This window comes from Mercenaria mercenaria, chromosome 14 (assembly GCF_021730395.1).
Source record: "Mercenaria mercenaria strain notata chromosome 14, MADL_Memer_1, whole genome shotgun sequence".
Lineage (NCBI taxonomy): Eukaryota > Metazoa > Mollusca > Bivalvia > Venerida > Veneridae > Mercenaria > Mercenaria mercenaria.
In genome coordinates, this window is record NC_069374.1 from 54801180 (window position 1) to 54822952 (window position 21773).

General features: G+C 36.2%; 3 protein-coding genes across 3 annotated transcripts in view; all 3 read right to left on the reverse strand.

The window, feature by feature from the left end:
* LOC123527542 (solute carrier family 12 member 9-like) overlaps positions 1-1263 on the reverse strand; it is a 38916-nt gene extending 37653 nt beyond the window's left edge. The window contains exon 1 of the mRNA XM_053523537.1: positions 936-1263. Coding sequence (XP_053379512.1) covers positions 936-1248 — 313 coding nt within the window. The 5' untranslated portion in view covers positions 1249-1263. The remainder of the gene's footprint in view (positions 1-935) is intronic.
* Positions 1264-3570: 2307 nt separating this feature from the next.
* Positions 3571-5259, reverse strand: LOC123526870 (uncharacterized). Its single transcript, XM_045306119.2, has one exon. It carries the CDS (start codon positions 5257-5259, stop codon positions 3571-3573), a length of 1689 nt encoding a protein of 562 aa, XP_045162054.2.
* Positions 5260-11311: 6052 nt separating this feature from the next.
* Positions 11312-14059, reverse strand: LOC123528249 (uncharacterized). Its single transcript, XM_045307979.2, has 3 exons — positions 13899-14059; positions 13006-13038; positions 11312-12111 (listed from the first exon to the last, which is right to left on the reverse strand). Exons 1-3 carry the CDS (start codon positions 13993-13995, stop codon positions 11861-11863), a joined length of 381 nt encoding a protein of 126 aa, XP_045163914.2. The 5' UTR covers positions 13996-14059; the 3' UTR covers positions 11312-11860.
* Between the last annotated feature and the right edge of the window lie 7714 nt (positions 14060-21773).

Here is a 21773-nt window from a genome sequence, read left to right on the forward strand (position 1 = left end):
TTTATGTGTCGGATTCACTGGTGTTCAGCCTTTGTTAGTTACCAGTTTTCATTTTACAACACAGTGTTACTTCCCCTTGTCGATACAGCAGACTCTTACATCATGTATAAATTGTGCTGAATTTCAGCCGCGTTATATGTTTTCATTTTATTAAGTTTGCTATACAAAATATTCAGACCAATTTCGTGTCATTTTACTTTACAAAACATTTAGTGGCGCGATACATTAGGTCCATTAACCTTCAAACATAGTCTGCTGTAACCTAAAACTATTTTGTGACATGAAAGCAATAACCTACATTTCTGCACAGTTCATGGGAAAAACAACAAGTAAAACATTATAAATATGTTTTGATGTATTGAGAAATAGAAAAGTACACAGATGCGACTGTAGTTCTCTGAAACTAGCTTTGTGATTAAAATGGCGCCTGTTTGTTTTCTATATCTGTACATTTTAACGAGCCTCTAAATAGTAAATGCCATATGAAATGCAACATTGTTCGTTAATATGACAAGAGTGCTGAATCTCTCTCTGTGGCTTTTACATTTTACTCAAATGCTAGATAATATATATATCTAATATGAACATTGTCGCTTGCACACACCAACTTAATCAAACACTTTAAAGGGCTGTAACAAAGATGTTTTATAAAGAGCGGACGCAGTGGCCAAGTGGTAACTCTGACTACGTAACTTCGGGCCTCTGGTCCTACATCTAAAACTTACTAACATTGGGATAAGAGTCCCGAATATGGGTGCCTTACACCAGGCAGGCTAAAGAACCTGGAATTGGACAACTGTATGCATCTTGCACTATTCTCTACTAACGTTACTAACAGGCTTTTGGAGGAGTCGCTTATAAGGGTATCGGTGAAGCTTGTAAGCTTACAAACAAACTAACGGGTATTAAAAAAGAACAACATAATTTTAACATACCGATTCTTATAAACAGAACTGTTCCGAACATAGACAGAGCAACAGGTGTAAAGACTCCAGTCAGGGAGCTCAACGTCCTCTTGTGATTTGGCGCGTTGTCAAGCAGATGAGTTGTTGAACTATCATTTTCGCTCAGAAAGAACCTTAAGAAACGGGTCCATAATCCGAGATCACTGTTGTTAAATGCAGTATTTCCGGACATATTTGAACTGAAACTGTAGTACGAGGACGTATCCTCCTTGCAAGTGCCATAAGAAGCTAATCTATCCGAACGATCATCCCATGTATTTGAAAACTCGTGTTCCTCAGCCATGTCGCATAAATTGTCCTTAGTTTAAAAAAGTACGTTTTTTTCAACAGCTGCGAACAATCTCATTCAAATTCTTGAATATCTGTTGAACCTATTTATAAACACCCAGATATATCGTCCGATTTTACGCAGCAAACGTAACTTATTCACTCATTTTTTCCACGAGAAAATTGTCTCATTTAATACTGCATATCGCAACCTTTTTTCTCCAGATATAATTATTGCTAAATTACCGAACATTATCCTATACAGGACAATTTATAGAGGTTTATTGTGTATGTAAAATCCAATACGCAAAGTTCAGACCAGATGTTACGCTCTCGTCAAGCAAATGTCGAACACAGACTTTGAGTCATTTAAAGATATTCCCTTATGGCAAATTTTCAGGTTTAAATATAATAATTAACATTAAAAAGGAAAAGAGTGACGTTTTTCATCGAACTTACATTATAATTATATATTAAAAACTTGAAAATCAGACCGTGACACATTCTAGACCAAGTAAAATGTTCTATTCGTATTTTAGAGAATTCAGGGATTTTAGAGGAGACTGATCTACTCAGGATTCCGATTTTTGGAGTTTTGTAACACAGGCTAATGTTTGCTTTCAATAATGTTTAGATTAAATGAAAATATAAAAAGAATAATTGACGTGCTTTACACTATTTTAGTGTATTTTAGATTAGTATTTTGCATGCTGCTTCACAAATAATCGATTGCGGAACTTGATCGTGTTTAAGGTAATAAACCCGTAATGTCATTATGATCACGTGCTTTCGTTTCTAGCTAAACGCGCATTTGACTTCCGGTAAAAAAAAACAAAACACACACACACACACGAAAAATACCGGAACAGGGGTCTGCTTTAACGGAGGCAAGAATAACTTATTTATTCATTTATCTATTATAAGCGGCACTCGATAGATTTCATTTATTGATTTTTTTTACACAAGAGATGAACAACAACCACAGCAGCAGAGGGTGGTACAAGCGAAGTAGCCCTCGCTGCATGTCCCGCGTGCTGTGGTTGTTCGACCATTGTTAATAATCAGCCAATGAAAAGCCCTCGGTACTAATAGCTTGTTCTAGGTCTACTTTCAATTAAAGGCAGGGAACAAGCGAACATTGAACGCCTGTAACATGTTCTTAGATTTGCATGAGGACTGATCAGCTGGTTGGCAGCTGTGTGCGAGTTGATTTCTTAGTGACTAACGGTGGTTTGACACTACTGTCCCGAGGAGCGGTCAGACTATAGTTCGCTTGTTCCCGGTCTTAATGTGCGCGAAAAGCAGAACAAGAAAAAGTAATTTGCATCGATGGATTTCAATGGCTGACTTGTTACACATAGAAGGACCGTCAATTTCTTCAACAGTAACCACGTTAGTAGTGGTCTGGCAATCGAAGTTTCACCAGATGTGTTTACTGAATGTTAATAAGTATGGGTTTAAAAATAACATCAAAATAAACCAACTGTTTCAGCATTAACATGTTTTTGGTGCTGTTGATGGTGAACTGTGCTTCGTTGCTGCCATGCGTGCCAAGACAATGACGACGCTTTTATGTAACATTAATTAACATCCGGAGCCAGCAGAGCTAATCGTTTGATCGACAAAACCCATCACATGGGTTTTTCGTGAGTTTTGGCAATATAATAGGGTTATTATAATAGTAGCTGGATCTGGGATGCTGTACTTCTGAATTTTCTGAAAAGTTTATCTCAATAGCCTAAAGTTAAATAATATCGATTTTTATGGCAAAAATGTAGTATGTCAAGTTAAAATTCGCGATCTTGTCTCTGAAACTTTTTTTTTACAGGGAAATGTAGCTTTAATGTGTGTTTTATAACAATCGCTCAACAAGTAAACTAATCAAACAAACACGGAGTACACAAATTATGCATTCACCTTTAAACACTTAAGAATTTCCGAAAACAAAAACAAAACAATATCAGTGTTACAGTTTTACAAAAATTACATTACAAGAAGTTTGAGCGGATGTTCCATTTGAACGTGGGGTCTCGCTGGGAGGCAATCTTCTTTCTGAATATTTGAACAGAACACTTTTTAATAATCTATAAAGATATACAGAATATTGTAAAACTGTAAGAACAGATGTTACATGAATATATTATTACATATTTGACACAGGGTAACTTTTCAAAATGTACAAATTGTTTGTTTGTTTGTTTTTTATATTTTCAAAAAAAAATCTTCCGTAATAGACGAATGCACAGTATGGTGCACACACCATAACTTTATTTTCCTGTAAAACGCACGTATATTTGTATTTTCCACTTTTTGTCATGTGCCAACTGAACGTAACGTGTCATATTCGGAAAACCTCTATCACATTTTGCATGTGTTTCGTCTGTCCGCCAGTACTGAGACTTGAGACCAACAACTGGTCTTCCATGGTCGTCAAGGCAACCGTCTGCGGATTCATGATTCCTGTTAATAATGCGAGTAACAAGTTGCCATCAGACGATAACTTTAAGACGTTATGCGAGGAATACCCACAAACGTAAACGTTTCCTTGAACGTCTAAGCAAAGTCCTGTGGGGTTTTGTAGCTCATTGTTACGGAAGACGAATTTCGGCTGCGAGTCAATTTTGACGCCAGTTAGGAACAATGCGGTGACTGTATGCAGCGTATAGTCTGAGACATAAAGTTCATTCTGTTCGCGATTTGTTGCTATGTGTTGTGGATCGGTGAACAAAACGTCTCCACGTGGGTTGTGACGTATTGACGCCACTTCTTCTCCAGCTTTCGTCACAATTTTGACGTATCCACCCTTCACTGTTACAACCATAAAACCTTCAATCGAGGTAATCCCGTAGCAGATATTGCTGGTTTTAATTAGTTTCTCGGCACATAGATTCTTATTTCGCACTTTTACCAACACGATTTTATCGTTATCTGGTACGGTGACGGCCACCGTCAATGAGTCAATTAACGTCATATCCCATATCTGACTCGTAAACACATATGACGTTACAATGGCACCATCCTGGTGCACAAGCAGTAGCTTATTGTTACTACGATCAAGTGTAATGAAATGGTTGTTGCTCATTACGCAAATTGACGTAATCATAGGCTCATCATGATCATCTTTCCGGTTAAGATATATTTCGTTGACCTTCTGCGCATGCTCAGAATTCGTATGAAACGCCGGTTGTCTCATCATCGACCCGGAAACACGCGGCAAATTGGAGACGTTGCTAGCTCGCCTGTTTAGTTTGACGTCACGGTCGTCAAAGAGATCGTCATTCTCGTGGCCCACTTCAACTTTTCCAATAACACCAGGAGTAGTGTTGAGCGCATCAGAAACGTTTCTGTCTATTGCAAGATTATACGTTACAGGTTGCAGACGACTGTGTATTCTTTGTAAGGTGAATTTGTACTCGTTACATCGTTGCCGCGCTGCGTTCACTTTGCTGATCGTTTGCGGTGTAATGTACTCTGTCTTCATATTCTGAGCTAGATCTTTAGACATTTCAAGTGCGTTGAATATTTGCTCACACTCTTCGATTCTTGCATCAACCTGAACATTTTCTGCATGCTGCAGGTACTCTAGTTCTCCGGAAATGTGACGTTCGAAGTCGTCTGCTAATTGTTTCAATCGTTCCTTGAACAAGATCACTTTTCTCATGCACTCGTTCTTTTCGGATTCATTTTTCATTTTCAAGTCAAAGAACATTTTCTTCAGTGTGAGGGATGTATCGCTAAGCCCATCCATAAACACCAAGATGTTGTCAATTTCACGCAGTTGTGTCTTTTCGTTGAATGTAACCGGGGTAAGAGTTTCAAGCCGGAAACTTTGTCCAGAACCTCCTTGCTCTCTGTCGCGTGGATTGAGTTCAGTTAGTGCTTGAACCTTATGACTTCGGGTTAGTTTCATCGTCTGGTGGAATTGACAACAAACTTTACAGAATGCCTCGCGACAAAACGGGCACCAGTATGAAGCCGCCAGTGACCTTGACCTTGCCTTACAAGGATCACACTTTGTCGTGTCCATGTTTACATAAAATACAACAACAAATTATAAATCGGTCTTTTCTAAAATTAAATTCCTTTGATTATATGCACCAATATTTAAGTTGTTAAACGTTTCCATTTAAAACTTTAAATGCCTTGTTCACACGCTAAAAGAAACCGTGACTTGCGCGTATTGTTTTTCAAAATGTCATTTTGACAGTTGATTGCACAAGCATTGTCACAATGAAAACTGATACGTGTAATTAGTTTTACTTTATTATATCGTTTCATAGCTGTCATATTACCGTGTCTTAAAGTCACAATAAATTACCTTGCGTGTTCCATTTCACTGAAAAGGACAACACATTTTATGCTGTAACCATGTGATCAGGGAGGATACTGGAGCAGCAAAAAAAAGCCCGAATATAATTAATATATCTCTCGTGGTACTTTGATTGATATAAACTTCTATATGACCAACAGCGTATTGAATCTCAATGCCAACAAGAAATATCTTTAAAAATGATGGTCGGCGAATTGTAATAAGGAAAGAAGTTTATGAAATTTTCATCTAACATTCATCTTTCATCTAACATTTTTCAAATTGCAAAACTAAACACCGCACTTTAACAATTTAAATGGTTCTCTTTTAATTTTTCGCAAAGGTTTCGTAGGGTTGCAATTTTGTTTCGTTTATCCTTAGATGAATAATTACAGCAGTAGTTTGATGAAGATTCATGAAGCGGTTCATGAGAAGAGGACATTAAACGTGTTTATATTTTAAGCTAAATTGGCCCCTATCCCCATTTGTAACAAAATAGCAGGAGACCTTACGATATTGTTACACATCGAGTTTGATAAAAATCCATTACATTTTAGTGGTTAATGCGAAGAAAGGCATATCTACTTTTAGCTATAGTGGTCCCTAATAGGGCCCAAGTTCCTATATAAATAAATTTGGAAGAGGACTTTATAATGATGCTCCAGACCAAGTATGACAAAGATCCACCAAGCTGTTCATGAGACGCTGTATAAAGGCATTTCTAGTTTTAGCTCTACTGAGCAGCCCCTAAAAGGGGTTAAATGTCCCAGCTGAACAAAGTTGGCTGCGGGCCTAATAAAGATGCTACAAATCAAGTTTGATTAGAATACATGAGAAAAAATCAATTAAAGGATTTTTTTATTTATTATTTTTATTTATTTCTAAAATAGGCCAACTGATCCCGCTTTAACAAATGCATATCCGCTATTCATGAATCTCTGGACAATGACGTCACACCTATAAAAAGTGAAGGTCAAGCAAAACATACAATTGTAATTATTTCAATATTTCTGTTTCATAAGCAAAGTTTGACCGTATAGTCATATCACATAGATAAACTGTATACCTTCATTTCAGAGTAATGAGATTCAGTCATTATGTAGCATATATATATTAAAACAGATTTCAACTGAGTTCAATATTAGCATACCATACTAAAGAAAATTATTCATATATAATAAATCAGTTAAATATTTTATAACAAATATATCAAAGCAAACAAGTACTCATTTCAATATGCAATCTGAATAAGTCACAAAAGCAAGAAACCTTTTCATATACAGACAACAATTGTAACAAGGAAAATCTTTTAAAAAGCATTTCTCTACATAAAAGACTCTTTTTACAACCTTATTCATGTAATACGCAGACCGTATTCAGCTCTTTCTTTAATTTGATAAATGTTGGTATTTGAACAGGTTTTTTATCATATTTATTAAACTTACTTATCATTTTGAGATATATCAATATTCTTGCTAAATATACTGAGCCAAAGTTAGCTTTAAAACTGCGAACAGCGTCGTTTAGGATAAACGCTTTGTCTACATTTCACTCAGCGTAGCACAATCAACAGAGTGAAAGAAATTGACACTCTCGTCCAATCAGGCAGAGTGTTGCATGCATAAATCTTCCATTTTGATAAATTATCTATAATGCGTTATCAAGTAGTTTGATTTGCAAACTGAAGTCACGTGGCATAAGTAACGAAAACGAATTTAGACGGCGTCGCCGAAAAAAAGTCTTTAAAGTAACCACTAATTGAAATATCGCATCCAGCTTAAATATCGCAACATACCTATAAATGGGTAGGCTGCTCATGACATGTACTGATGACCTGAAGAAATGATATTACATAGTCAATTAACCCGACATCATTGTTATATTGTTTCCATCATTAAGTCGAAACAGCGGGCATATATAATTTGTCCGATTTCGAACTGAAATTAAATGATTATTAGGAATATGAAAATGTTTTAGAAAACAATAAAAATATATTTTTTTATTAATAAGATTTAGACATAATATCATAATATCATATAAACAACACATTGATGCCGGTGTAATGAAGTATTTCGACCCCCATAGAATAACGACCCGCGGTGTTTATTCTATAGAAAATGTGACTCCTTTCCTGTAAAATATTGACTCCCCTTATAAAAAACTGACTCCCTTTGAAAACTCTATAGAATAACGACCCCCCACCCCCGGTCATTATTCTATAGAAAAACTGACCCCTCCAAGTAAAATACTGACTCCCTAAAGATAACTCCCTTCGAATCTCATAGCGTAAATACGACTAGCTTCTACTGATTATAAAACATACCGTACGATTTGTTGTGAATCAACTGTTGTTGTACTTTTAGTAGTTCAACCGCCACCCTTGTTTAAGAGCAACATTTAAAAACACGTTTTTTTTCATCCTCAAGTAATAAGTAAGTAGACTCGCCCAGTTTAATCAATCTAGACGCATAATCTACATAGAGCGCTTACTTCACCCGATTTACATTCGGAACATTTTCACGCGTTTCGGGCTTTATCGTATGTTTAACATGGGATTTTTGAACCGTCCAAAGATGTTGAAAATGTTTGTCTCATTGTTTTTTTTTTAATAAAAATGTTACTGCTTTCATTGTCTACCACTTTTTTTCCACCCTTGCCTGAAAAAACAGTAATGAGTTTGTACACTGTTCAGACAATTCATGGGCGTAGGAGCGAGTTTAACTTTGGGGGGGGGGGGGGGGGGGGGGGGGGCAAACCTTTTCCACCGGCGGTTTGGGGGGGGGGGGGTTAGCAGCAAGGTATCCTCAGTGCATTATTCGTGACAAAGCCTAAAATACACATACAACTAGGCACTGAACTGTCATAATCAGTCATATTATGTATTGTTCGAATTAAGTGTGCCATTTTTTTTCATTCTTCTGTTGAAGCCCTGGACATACAATCAATTAGCACTGCATTTGTCTAATTGTGGTATAAAGTTGTGGAAATATCATTTCCCTTGAATGGACAATGAAAAACAAAAAATACATAACGTTTACATGCGTAAACAGGCTTAATAGTTAGGCCTACATTTATTTTGCAGACGCTCAAACCGGAACTGTAGTGATTGCGCTCAATGATATATTATTTTTATAAAATGTAAACGATTCTTGGCGTGGCGCGTACAGATTTCAGTACTCACACTACGGAAAGAGACATTTTTAGTCAGAATACAAGGGAAGGCCAAATGCAAATCAGAAATCAGGTTGAAAAGAATTATATGATGCTAAGTAAATGTTATATTAGACTACAATTTATATCTCTTTTCCAAAATATTCGGGGGGCCAAACTATACTTTGCCCCCCCCCCCTCTCCTAGCTTGGGGGGGGGGCTGGCCCCCGCTGCCCCCCCCCCCCCTGCTCCTACGCCTATGCAATTGTGCTCTGTTGAAAAACAACCAAACACAAGTTTACCTGCATAAACAGAAATCATGATATGTCACCATGCGCGGATCCAGATGGGGGGTGGGGACCGGGGGTCCGGACCCCCTCTGGAAAATCTTTAAAAAAGGAAAGAAGACAAGAAGGAAAGAAAATGTTTTTCGAAAAAGGCAACATTAGGACTGCATGTAAAGTATATGCGGCTGCTGCTACATACGACCCCGACATAATTCATATTATTTATCTAAAAGTAACTAAGAATTTTACCTTCAAGAAAGCTTGATTTTATCATTTTGCAAATTTAACAGGTTAGTCCATAAAACTGTCCCAGAATGCAAAAAATGAAGTGCCAAATTGCAAAATTTGCAGGGCGGATGGGGGTGGGGGCAGGGGATCGGACCCCCTCTGAGAAAATTGGCTGTGTCTGTGCATGGTCACTATACCTGTCCAGTACTGGACATTATGGTAAACGCTTCATTCCTGCACAAATGACAATTTCGCAACTTCTGTCCGGTTTGTACAAATTTCTGGCCGCGATAAACCATTTGACTTGTTATTCTATAGAAAAAGTGCTCCTTCCATGTAAAATACTCACTGCCGAAATTACTACATTCGAACTCTCATACAATATCGATTCCCGGACATTATTCTATTTAAAAAAATTACTCTTTCCGTGTAAAACACCGGCTCCTAAAAAGACTTTCGACGATAATATCTATTAAAAAGTTATCCCCACCAAATCTAACGGACAATTTTACTAGATCTAGAACTCTAATACCCTCCATTGCCAATAGTTAACATTTTGATTGTACTACTACTACTGGTGCCGCTACTTCTATTGCTGTTACTACATGTACTTCTTTTTCTTCTACTACTACTACTACTACTTCTACTACAACTGCTACTACTGAAACTACTATACCTGCTTCCACTAATACGACTTGTACATCTACCTCTTCTTCTCCTGCTGCTGTTGTTGCTGTCACTTATTCCTCTGCTGCTGCTGCTGCTGCTACTGCCACTGCCACTACCACTACCACTACCACTGCCACTGCCACTGCCACTGCCACTGCCACTACTACTACTACTACTACTACTTTCTATTGTTGCGCTACCGTACTTTACTGCCACTGCTAAGTATTGCAACTTCTATTAATACTAAGTTCTATGCTAGCAGTTTCTTGTGCAGTTTTCTTTTGAAGATACTTCATACCGAAGTTTGCAGGGATTATTGACACTGGTGTGTTTTATAAACGTATTGTGAATTGTTATTTTCCTGAAAAAAAAATGTATACACCAAGATACAGCGTCTAGAAATAGAATCCCTTTTCCCGTTGCGGAATGCTCTGATTTCTGTGTCAAGTGATGGTATCTGGGGCTAATGGTCAAATGGAAGGACGGACGGACAAGGGCAAATCTATATGCCCCCTCCCCCGAGTGGGGGCATAAAATGCAGCAATTAGGCCTTAGATACACGAGTTATCACTAAATTTGACCAAATGACCGGGGGTCGTTTTTTTATGGGAGTCAATATTCTTCGTGAGGTTCAGTTTACTTCACGTGGGGGAGTCATAGTACTATGATCTGGAGGTCATAATACTATGACCGGGGGGTCACTTTTTCTATAGAATAATGACCGGGGGTCATTATTCTTCATTACACCGGTACACCTCTGATCGCGGCTGAATGTCGGACCAATATCATTAACAGATATTGAGACCTGTCGATGTCTGATATCAGCTGAATGTCGGACAAATATCATTAACAGATAGCTGAATGTCGGACCAATATCATAAACAGATAGTGATACCTAGTCGATGTCTGATATCGGCTGAATGTCGGACAAATATCATTAACAGATAGTTGAATGTCGGACCAATATCATAAACAGATATTAATACCTTGTCGATGTCTGATATCGGTTGAATGTCGGACAAAAAATCATTAACAGATATCTGAATGTCGGACCAATATCAGAAACAGATATTGTGAACTTGTCGGTGTCTGATAGCGGCTGAATATGACACCAGTATCGACTGACTGAACTATAATTGAGCCGCGCCATGAGAAAATGAACATAGTGGCTTTGCGCAGTCTGGTCAGGATCCATGCTGTTCGCTTTCAAAGCCTACTGCAATTAGAGAAACTGTTAGCGAACTGCATTGATCCTGACCAGCAGTCTGGTCTGGATCCATGCTGGTTGCAAAACCACTATGTTGGTTTTCTCATGGCGCGGCTCATATCATAAATAACCACCAGTTGGTCCGGTATGGATACTGCATAGCATAATGAAAGTAAATAAATAATATATAGCACTTATGTTAGAAGTAAAAAAACGACATACTTAAATGAATTGTTAGAAAATTTAATAGTTACTTTAACATAATAATACTCTAAAATTGTACTCTTTGATTGACAAACAAGTTCCATAGTTCAGCTTTCGAATCTCGGGCTTACAGTATACACATTGAATGGCTTGCCGGTTAATAGTCAAGCCTAGGTCCGAAGGACCGAGAATAAATAGTTTTGACTACTGACTTGCAAACAATAGATCGTTGATTTACATAACGTGTCGTGTAATGATTTTAACTATTGGTCGGCAAGCCGTTCATTAAGTGCTTTATTTCCTGGCATCAGAAATAATTTCAAGTTATTTCTTCTTAATTTTCGACTTCATCACAGAAACCTGCGTTGATCTGCAAAAACTTCAATAGTACAAACTTTTGGCAGGCAATTTTTGTTCAAAAAAGTATTTTATTTCATGACATTAGAAAAAAAAGTTCATTCAGTTTTCATCCAATGTTGACTTTAACCCAGCAAAATTTAATGTTAAATTACAGACCAGTCAACAGCACAAACTATTGACCGGTAATTTATACCAAAACTTCGTGTATTACTAGCTAATCGTCACGAGATAGATGTTTCAAACGTAGAAAAGAGGAATCTCCATGGATGTATGTTTGGAACCCAGGGATTACTTTATAAACGCTTTTGGGCTTGTAGTAATTAGGGATCCAGCTCGCTTGGTTTCTTATGAAGTTCCCAATAAATCCAAAAGCTCGCCTGAAGCAGTAACGTTGGATACACTCTGTCCACCCGCGTTGTCTACAATATGCGCAGTACATATCCGCTAGTGTGCCACCGGGACCAACTGAAAATAGATTTGTCCCTGCTAAATTATAGAGTTTTGTACGATTAGCCTAAAACCCTCTTAGTAGTATAATGAAAGAGACCCGCTTCCAGGAAGAGGCATTAGGTTCCAAAGTACAATTAATTTCCCGTAATATTTCATACAATTACATTAATGCAATGCTTTGACACAGTGTTCTCGAGACAAAAGCAAATATCTTCCCTTAAGAAATCTATGTGACAGAAACACAAAAATCCCTACAAAGTGATATGTTAACCTGCTCCTTTTCTTCTCACATCTGCCAGAATGAACAATGTGTTGCATTTAACCGGACTGAAACGATCAAGCCTAATTTTTGTACAAATCCGTAGACAGTCATTTGCAAAAGAAAGCATTTTCTGCATTCACATCAGCTGTATTCAATTTGGTTACTTTCAGAAGCTCAGGATATCTATTTTGAAACAAATCTGTCATGAAATGTGGGAACTCTTTTCTCTCGGATACACTTCCTTTTTTCTGGTAAACCGTAGTTAAAACCCCAATTTGAGAGCCGGACTTAATCATAGTGTGATAGCTACCATCGCTCAAGATTTACCACCGCGGTTTTTTTTTTGTGACCTTACACAGGTGCTAGGGGACGAGAATAGTGTTGCACGTTCCATTTCCTACAGTCAAACCGAGTCTGCTATTACTTTTGCGTGGTTGCATTCAGTGCTCCAACGGATTTTTCTTATAGATTTCATGACTAAAACGTTGCTTGGAATATTTGGAACAAATATCAACAAACACAAACAATGGGAAGCTTCCGTGAAAATAGAGCCAATGACACCAACATGTGCAAAGAAACTTTTTGCTTTGTACGGACAAACAATAGTACATATCCATACAGAAAGTAGATGTTAAAATAATACTTACATCCACCGCTTCCTCCGTCGGGAATTAAGACACCTGAAATACAGAAAGATATGTGTTCAAGATTGTATACCAGTCCCAGAATGTATCTGTGTCGGTGATTAGTTGGCTGTCGTTCCCGCTTCGTTAATGAGGGCTTCCGTGACCGAGTGATTAAGGTTGCTGACTTAAAATCAGAAATCACTCAACGACGTGGGTTCGAAATATGACTTTTGTGCAAAACTCTTCATGCGAGGGAGCTATACAGCTATAAACAGCTGACTTGACAGGCCAGTGCTCGCCCATGTCTGAAACAGTTCCCGGTGGGCATCTGGGGTCTTAAATTTTCACCACAATCAAAAGCTGGAAATATCGCCGTACGTGCTGAATTGTGTCGGTGTAACATTAAACCCAACAAACTTCGTCAATGTGTAATCGTAAACAACTGGTCAATATGGTCTTTTAACGCTATTTCATAAATGGACATGGAACCAAAAATCTTTGGATTTTTAACAGTACAGAAAGGCAAAAAATTACAAAAAAAATATTATTGGTTCTTTAAAAAAGGTAACGGCACATTTTAAAACAAATATGTCTTACTCTATGTTGGTGTGCTATATGTTTATATGTCATAAAGTTTACGTATCGTTTGTCATAATGTTTGTAAGTCCTACAATACTTTCAAAAACAAAAAAATTTAGGCACCACAGATTTACAAATAATAAAACTTTTAGTCCAAATTCTCGAACTTCTTAACATTGAAGTCACAGGCTCGAATCCTCTGTGGTTTCAACAATTCCTTTTTGACACTGTAAGAGCCTGTTTTCTCAAAAAAATCCAAAGATTTGCACCGAACTACCTCTATATTCATTATAACAAATAGATCAAATATTAACACCTATAAAGCTAACTCATACCTGCATTGAAAATGTCTTCATATTTTCGCGCATGCGCATACATTCCGTAGCAGCAGCAGCTGAGAAAGTATAGAAAAAAGCATATTCTTAAACACATTTTCCTTACTTATACTTAAATCTTTTTTCCCCTGTAAGACAACATCATTAGGACTTGTTTCATGTAAATTAACCAGCTATATATCAATCACGCGTTTCACTTGTTATTTGTTTTCGTGTTATTTGTCTTTTTATTACGGTGTTTAAAGACATTAGCCGGCGCGGCAATAAAATCAATGTGTATTCTTCCGGAAGTACACATATATTGAAAAAAATATAACATGCCATTTTTTCAGTTTTCATATACACTTTCAGTATAGAAAAAAGGAACAAATAGGCTCACCACAAAGAGCCTGATCACTATCAGAAATGTATGTTTTGTTATTGATATAAAGTGTACAATGTCTGATTTTCTTCCGAGTTCAACTGAAGTTCCTGTTTTCCATATTCATCTAAAATAACTGATACATTTCAACACTGTACACTAGAAGGAACGTTTAAAGCTACTCGCCCACAGTTAATTTGTTTGGGTGAAATTTTTCCATCCATCTTGGCATAGGAAGTATGTATGACATTGAAAAATGATAAAGTGTGTGAAAATAAAGGTTAGCTATTGGTAAATGCAAGAAGAATGTACATTTTCTGTAAAGATTTACACTGACAAATATATATGTGGCCGAAATTCAGAAGAAATGCAACTTTGTAAAATTATTATTACCTCCCTTTACATATCTTGGTTGCGCAACCAGGATGGAAATAAATTAATTCGGAACCTACACACTATTTTAAGACTTGCCTTTTGATTCAGATTGCTTAAATATCCCGATATATATCAAATGAAAATGTAGAACTAGACGTTATATTGAAATCAAAAGAAATGACCCACGTTTTATATACTTCCATAGTTTTTAGGTCTTATTGTTCATTAAATAATATACTAAAAATAAAAAAAAAATCCTGAATGTGATTGACCGCCTTTAATTGTTTTTATAAATTATGCAAAGTAGATTCATTAGATAATTCTTCATGTCTTACATTACTGTCTTGTTTGATGGACCGGGTTAGACAAAAAAAAGTATATCAGAAATACTTCAAAATATTTTCTAACATGTATCAATTGCTCAGTAAATAAAGAATGTGTAAATCACATGCACTTATCGTGAAAAAGGACATAGACATGATATTTAATAACCATTGTATCATATACAATAAAACCTGTTCCAGTGACTAACTGAACAGAGACCCCTCAATTTCACGCAGATAACTTAAGTACAATGTAATTGCTTACCTTAGTATGTTATTTTAAAATCGTGCAATTGTTTAAGCTATTGTTATTTAATGTTGATTTTTTTTCTATGACGATGTTTATAGCTAAATTATACTACGGTTAATAGTATTTGTCTGCAGTACTGATTTCTGTCACACAAATATGATATTTCTAGTTAAGCACGATATAACGAACTTAAGTATTTAAGTAAATTTCTTATTTCTATACTTTGTTTCCTGTAAAATGCAGAATTGTTGTGTTTTTGTTTATGAAATAGTCATATACAGTTCTGATACAGATGAAAAAGTCAACAAAGAAGACGCATAGAGGGCCAAGAACAAGCATTTTGAAATAACAGACTTAGCTTAGCAATAACTAAAGTTTTTGGTCGTGAAATTGGGGCTAGTTCTTTCATAACCTTCTCAACAAGCCTGGCCTTTATACACAGGTTTTACTGTACAAGAACGTTGAATGTTTTAATGACATAAATGAATTGGATTGCGTAATATCACGATCATAACACCATATGACAGATGAGTTGCTATTTTCTTCTTTTTATAGCTTAGTTTCCTTGTTAAGTATTTGTTGTCGTTTTTTTCGTGTTTTACTTGTTCTGCATCATTTGACTTATTCGTTTTTTCTGTTTGTTTTTTCTTCTTTTGAGGCTTTTTGGTTTTTGCACAGTAAAATTTATCTTCAGTCATTGTTTAAAAAATTATTACTCTGATTCGCCGATTACATTATTATTATTTTTTTTTTTTTTTGCTTAATTTCCTAATTTCGCAAGAATCAAATATAAGTTAAATCTTATTATATAGGCTTCCAGAAATGCTAGAAGATTATTCTGAATTTTGAAGATATTTATATTCATTCTTACTTCACTCTTGTACAAAATACAAGTTATGGGACGCCATCGGTGTGTTTTAATATTTTAACTTGGTATTGCACTTTGTGCTATAAATATACCAGTAAATGAAGTGCCTCTTTCCGTAGATACAGTGCTTATACATGCATGCAGTTTGCTTGATATTACGCTTGGGGTCCATCAGAAGCAATGGTGTTAAAACTTTCGGAAGTCGCTGTTTATACCATACATTCACCCTTTCCTTGTGCATATATGACCATGTCTCTCTAAAGTCTTGAGAAGTTGCATACTGACATGTCTTTCCATTATACCCTTTTAACCCGTGGAAAGATTTTCAAATTATTTGGTATAAAATATTAACCATTATCAGGAGAAAGTGATGGCGTTCCATAACACTATGCAATAAAAGTAAATTTAAGATTCTTTAATTTAAAGTAGCATTCTAACTTGACCCAATTCGTTTTCCTGAAGGCTGAAAACTTGGTGCTATTACGCAACAATCATTTTTCTGACGTAACATTAATTACGTCATAGCGTCAACGTTGGAAAAGAAACCAGCAGAAAACTAGGTTGTACCATTTGGGCTGGAACCTGCTTTGCGTACGTACACATTTCAAAAATGCAGGGGCACGTATAAAAATATGCGTGCACGCGTAAATATAAAAATAAGTGTATACTTGCGCAAATCGCTCACCGGTAGTGCCGCAATTCCACTGAAGCGGAGCACCAGTGATGCTCGAATTTATAAACTTTATTGCGACATCATGACTAGTAGTGAAACATGGTGAAAAGCCTTGCAGATAAAATCAATTAAAACAATTTATTTTATGCACTTATTTTTCATGACCTCCGGCATAATTATCCCTGATAAAAAATGGTTATGACAATATGGCCAATAACGAAATCAGACAATCTCATTTAAAATCAATAGTCAAACTTAGTAACTAAAATAAGTAACATGAATGTGTAGACGAAAGTTAAGTTTAATAAATTTAAAAAAAAAAACAACAACATTTTTAAGTTGGCTTTATTACCCGTGATAAAAAAGTAGAAAAAAATGGTTGCTCGCTGGGCCTTTAACTGGAAAACTTTACCAAAGCTGTTGTGCCTCGGAGTTTTAGCGTTTGTTATAAACCAAACGTTGTGGAACTTTACACAAGGTATGTTTGTTGTGATTTCCAAAATTAATTTCTCTGCATTCTCGAATTAAATTGTGATTACTTTCCCGTTTCAGTCATTTTACTGGTGCGGTTAAAGTTTATTTATCGAATCAGAAACAAATCTTTCCTTTTTGGTCCGTATTTACGCGAGGATGTAAGTTCGTGACCAACATGACTCTTACCCACGAGATCTGGGTCATGTTATAATGATTTTAACTTATCATGTATTAATCTGATAAACCATGGCACACTATTTATTTTTCAGAACAAAATGCTGGAGCAGATTTTTCGCAAAGTCAAAGGAAGAAAGGTCAGTCTAGCAAACATAATGGTAAACAAAATCATCAATTAATCGCATGTTAATGCTAGAAGGTAGACAATATTCAAGGTTTTTAGATACGGCCACACTACTAACTATAAAATTATCCAGCTGATGAAATAGTGAAAATACCATGTATCTGGGTTAACAGCTACCTTAAAATTGACAACTAAAAATAATCGTCTTCAAAGTTTCAAAGGCAAACCTACATGCAATGTTTTTGATGTTTGTTGACAAGCAATTTTACACTATAATCTGAAATTTCAGTCCAGAGAGACTGAGTGTGACTATGACTTTAGACTAACGGGGGGAAAAACATACCAATTCCAGAATTCACCTGACCACAGGCAACCATACACTGATGTCTGGTCTAAGTAGGTTCGAATTAAGCAGACATTAAGGTCATAGCAAGCCGACGTCATACCAACATTTTTTTTCAATATTGACACGACATCATTTTGCAAAGTTGGCGAAATATCGGTCCCTTATTTTTTCGATGTTGGTGTCGACCTAATCTCGGGACCAACTTTATAAACAGATATTGGTGAACAAACATTGGACTGACATTTCAATGCAAAGTGGGAAAAATCTAAATTCATGTAAAAAAAACTTCCTAAATGAAACACCGAAGGCATTCCATACTTCGTTACGCCTGTCTGCAATTAAGTTTGGCTGCGTTACGCTTAGCCTTACATTTTAAGAAAACTGAAAAAATCAATCAACACTAAATTATAGAAAGAAAAGGCTTGTCTCACAAGAAAACTGTTTAGTATAGAACACTACTCTACAAAACAATTGTCAGTTTACTGAAATACACATCGAATTCCGGAAAAAGACTGCAGTAAAGCGGCCGCACTTTCGGACAGCTCAACGCCTTTAGAAACACAATTTTCACAGAAGTGTTACAGTCATACCTTCGGTTTGATGACTTTGCAATAATATCCCAGTGCTGAACTTTCACATTACTAGGTGGAACGTAGTTTTCAGATATTGTTTTGTTTCTTTCTTTACAAAAGTTAATGGCATTCATTTTTAAAGGGGGGACAACTTTTTGAGAATATTTCAAGTATCCATAGTATGGGAATGTAATTGGAGGGTAAATTGTTCGTAAAGATGTTCATTTATCAAATATTTTTGTATTTTGATGATATACTCCTAAACCTTAATGTACTTATTCTGTAGGTAAGAAACGACGAGAAAATGATGGTGGTTCGAACGAAGTGATGATCAATACATATATGAGGTCCGGATCGTCGTTCCTAGGCCGTGTGCTCGGATTTAGGTCAGATACCTTCTATGTGTACGAACCCCTGTGGGGCCTCAGCCGGAACTCATATTTTGGTACTAACGGTCAAAAATGTGGAACATTTAAACAATTTTGCAAGTAAGATCTTTTTGGACTACTTTTACTTTCGTATGTATACATCAAATATACATGAATTGCGAAAAAAGGAGAGGTCAATACAGAAACAACATTTTAAATAACACACGTACTAAGATCAAAGAATCATTCTGATTTTAAGATGACATGTCTGCCCCCAGATATTCAGTGTACACAGTGACGTTTCTTAAAAATACTTAAGCTTTCTAATTGTCTAAATATTTATAAATGAACAACAATATCAGATTCATTGATACATTATTCGCACACTTAAAGGCATAAAATATACATGTGCATAAAACAGTACTAGATGACATTGTATCGGAAGAGTATGTATGTAGCCATCGGCCAAAACTGTCTTGCTTGCAGTTTAAATCGTCAAATATTTATTACATTCAAGTAACATTTACACTAAATTATTATTCAACTTTACAATATATCACACTGTATTAGAGCAATTGCAGACATCATATGAAACAGACAGAGCTAATACAAAACATAACTGAGCCAATATGAGAAAAACAGGACCAATACGAGAAAAACAGGGCCAATACGGAATTCAAGCATTTTGATTGGTTCAAAAGAGAGGGCCAATACGGAGAAGCCACTTCCGTAAGATTTTCAAATGACGCCATTTTGTTTTACATCAGAGTTAAAGATTACATTTTTTCACATTTTGACAAAACATCATCCAACATGTTCATTCAATAACCACGTCTGACTGAGCGGGATATACGTCTTCAGAGATTACAACGATACTTTCGCTTATTCGTTATTGTGTAAAATGCAGGCGTTTCCTGTCAGAAATTCTGACATACATACAACTCATTCTGTTTCACCTCAACGTACATAGCTGTCATAAGAGCTGTCCCAGAGTTCTTACGGTGTTACCGTCAACAGTTGAAAGTTGAATAATAATATTATCATTAATCAAGCGATTTCATATTGGCCTAGTTATTTGTCCTCGGGCAGTCGTATTGGACAAATAACAAGGCCAATATGATATTGCTTGATTAATAACATTATATTATAAACTTTAGACCGATTTATGTCTATTTAAAACCGCAGTGACTGATCGTAACTTGATGTCTATTGTTTTCCTTTCAGACAGTCGGACGAATTACAGGTTGCTTTTAAAGCGCTGAACCAGCTGTATGATTGTACCTTCTACACGGACCCTATGCTAAAATTTATTACACCGAACATAAATGTCAAATTGTCTGGTAACTGTATACGTTTAGATTCCTTTCATAAATATGCTTCTAAAAAACTTGTTTATAATATACTGTCAATACTGATACGTCAGTTAAGGTAACTGTGCTTCTAGGCCTCTATCCAGATTTAACTAATTCTTGGCAAGTAAAAAACAATTCCTCTAAATAAAATGTTGTCTGATGTCAAACGTTGTCTTACGTCTTGAAAATGTTGTCTTACGTCGAACTTTGTCTCTATTAAATCGTTAATGAAGACGTTATTTGACTCGCCCGTTCTCAAACTCGTAGTCTCAGGCCGAGCAACCAGCAAACGAGACTCGAGTCAAAGCCGAGCATCAGCCCTGTTGTTTTATTTGCATTAAAAGCACTGGCCTCCAGATCGTACAACTAAAAAATAGAAGAATAAATATCAGGAAGTTATTGGTTTTTTTCTCAAGAAGAAACTTAGTTACTAATAGATTATATGAAAACACACTAGAGTTAATTATTTGTTTTTTACTATTTTTCCATTCAAAATTGAAACGCGTTTGTAACGCGGTACCGAAGGAAAACTGCTTTATAAACAGTCGTTTAGTATGAATTCCTCCGTGGTGAATTGACCAAGAAGGTAGGAAAGTTTTATTGCCGATGCGGCCAGGGTTCGACTTCTGACTCGGACATGTTAGTTTTCTTGATTTCGCATATTTCAAGGTACAATGTACAAAAACTCACGTTATTATGTTCTTCAATTTTAAAGAAAGATCATTTTTAGTCCAGTTAGTTCCATTAATTGTCTATGTTGCTTTGTATGTCTTTTTTTCAAATATGTCAAAAGGTCTCAAAGGAGTACTTCTATAATTACATTTCTTTTTATCTAGGAAATAAATGGCATGCTTACAAAGAATGTAAGGAAAAAAACCAACTCTCCAGTGTCACTTGCACAAAGTTTATGGCAAACAAGGTATGTGCATCCAGCAATAATAAAGTAACCAAGGTACTGAGAATATCTCTCTCTAACATCGAGGCTTTTATGGAAGCCAGGCCAAACCTTAAGGTGGTGCATCTATTTAGAGACCCTAGAGCTATAATAAACTCCCATACACGGACCAGTTGGTCCCCGGTAAAAAGCGGTTCCGTTGGCAGTATAGAGGACGCTGCAAAAAGTATTTGCCTCAGAATAGCTGACGACATAAAATACGCCAAAATACTGAAAAAGAAGTTCCCAAAAAGGTTCATCGTTCTACAATACGAAGACTTTGACGATCCTGTGCCAAAAATAAGTAAACTATTCGGTTTCGTTGGTATGAATTTTACACATGAAGTTTTTCAATTTATAGATGGGGACAAAGGTAAAAGTTCAAAAAACAACGGGCATGGAAACCACCCTTTTCTATACAGAGATCAGCTAGAATGGAAAACTATAGAAATTATTAACAGGCATTGTAGCGATGTATTTAAAAATTTGGGCTACACAACGTTTACATCAGAAAAAACTTTCAAAGACAAGAAAATACAGCCTTTAACTGGTTCACTACCTTTTGCCTTACTTTAACATTAACTTTTCTATGTATAAAACACGTGCAAATTTTAAGTATTATTATCAGGTATTGTCTCCCTTGTTTCTTTATCCCCCATTTGTAAGAAGTTTTTGCTG

Bases quoted from the DNA above. Each gene is read 5' to 3' on its own strand.
- LOC123526870 (XM_045306119.2), bottom strand. From the start codon at position 5,259: ATGGACACGACAAAGTGTGATCCTTGTAAGGCAAGGTCAAGGTCACTG.
- LOC123528249 (XM_045307979.2), bottom strand. From the start codon at position 13,995: ATGTGTTTAAGAATATGCTTTTTTCTATACTTTCTCAGCTGCTGCTGC. The intron at 13,039-13,898 runs GTATGAGTTAGC...TCTGTATTTCAG, and splicing joins TGAAGACATTTTCAATGCAG to GTGTCTTAATTCCCGACGGA. The intron at 12,112-13,005 runs GTAAGTATTATT...ATCTATTTTCAG, and splicing joins CGACGGAGGAAGCGGTGGAT to TTGGTCCCGGTGGCACACTA.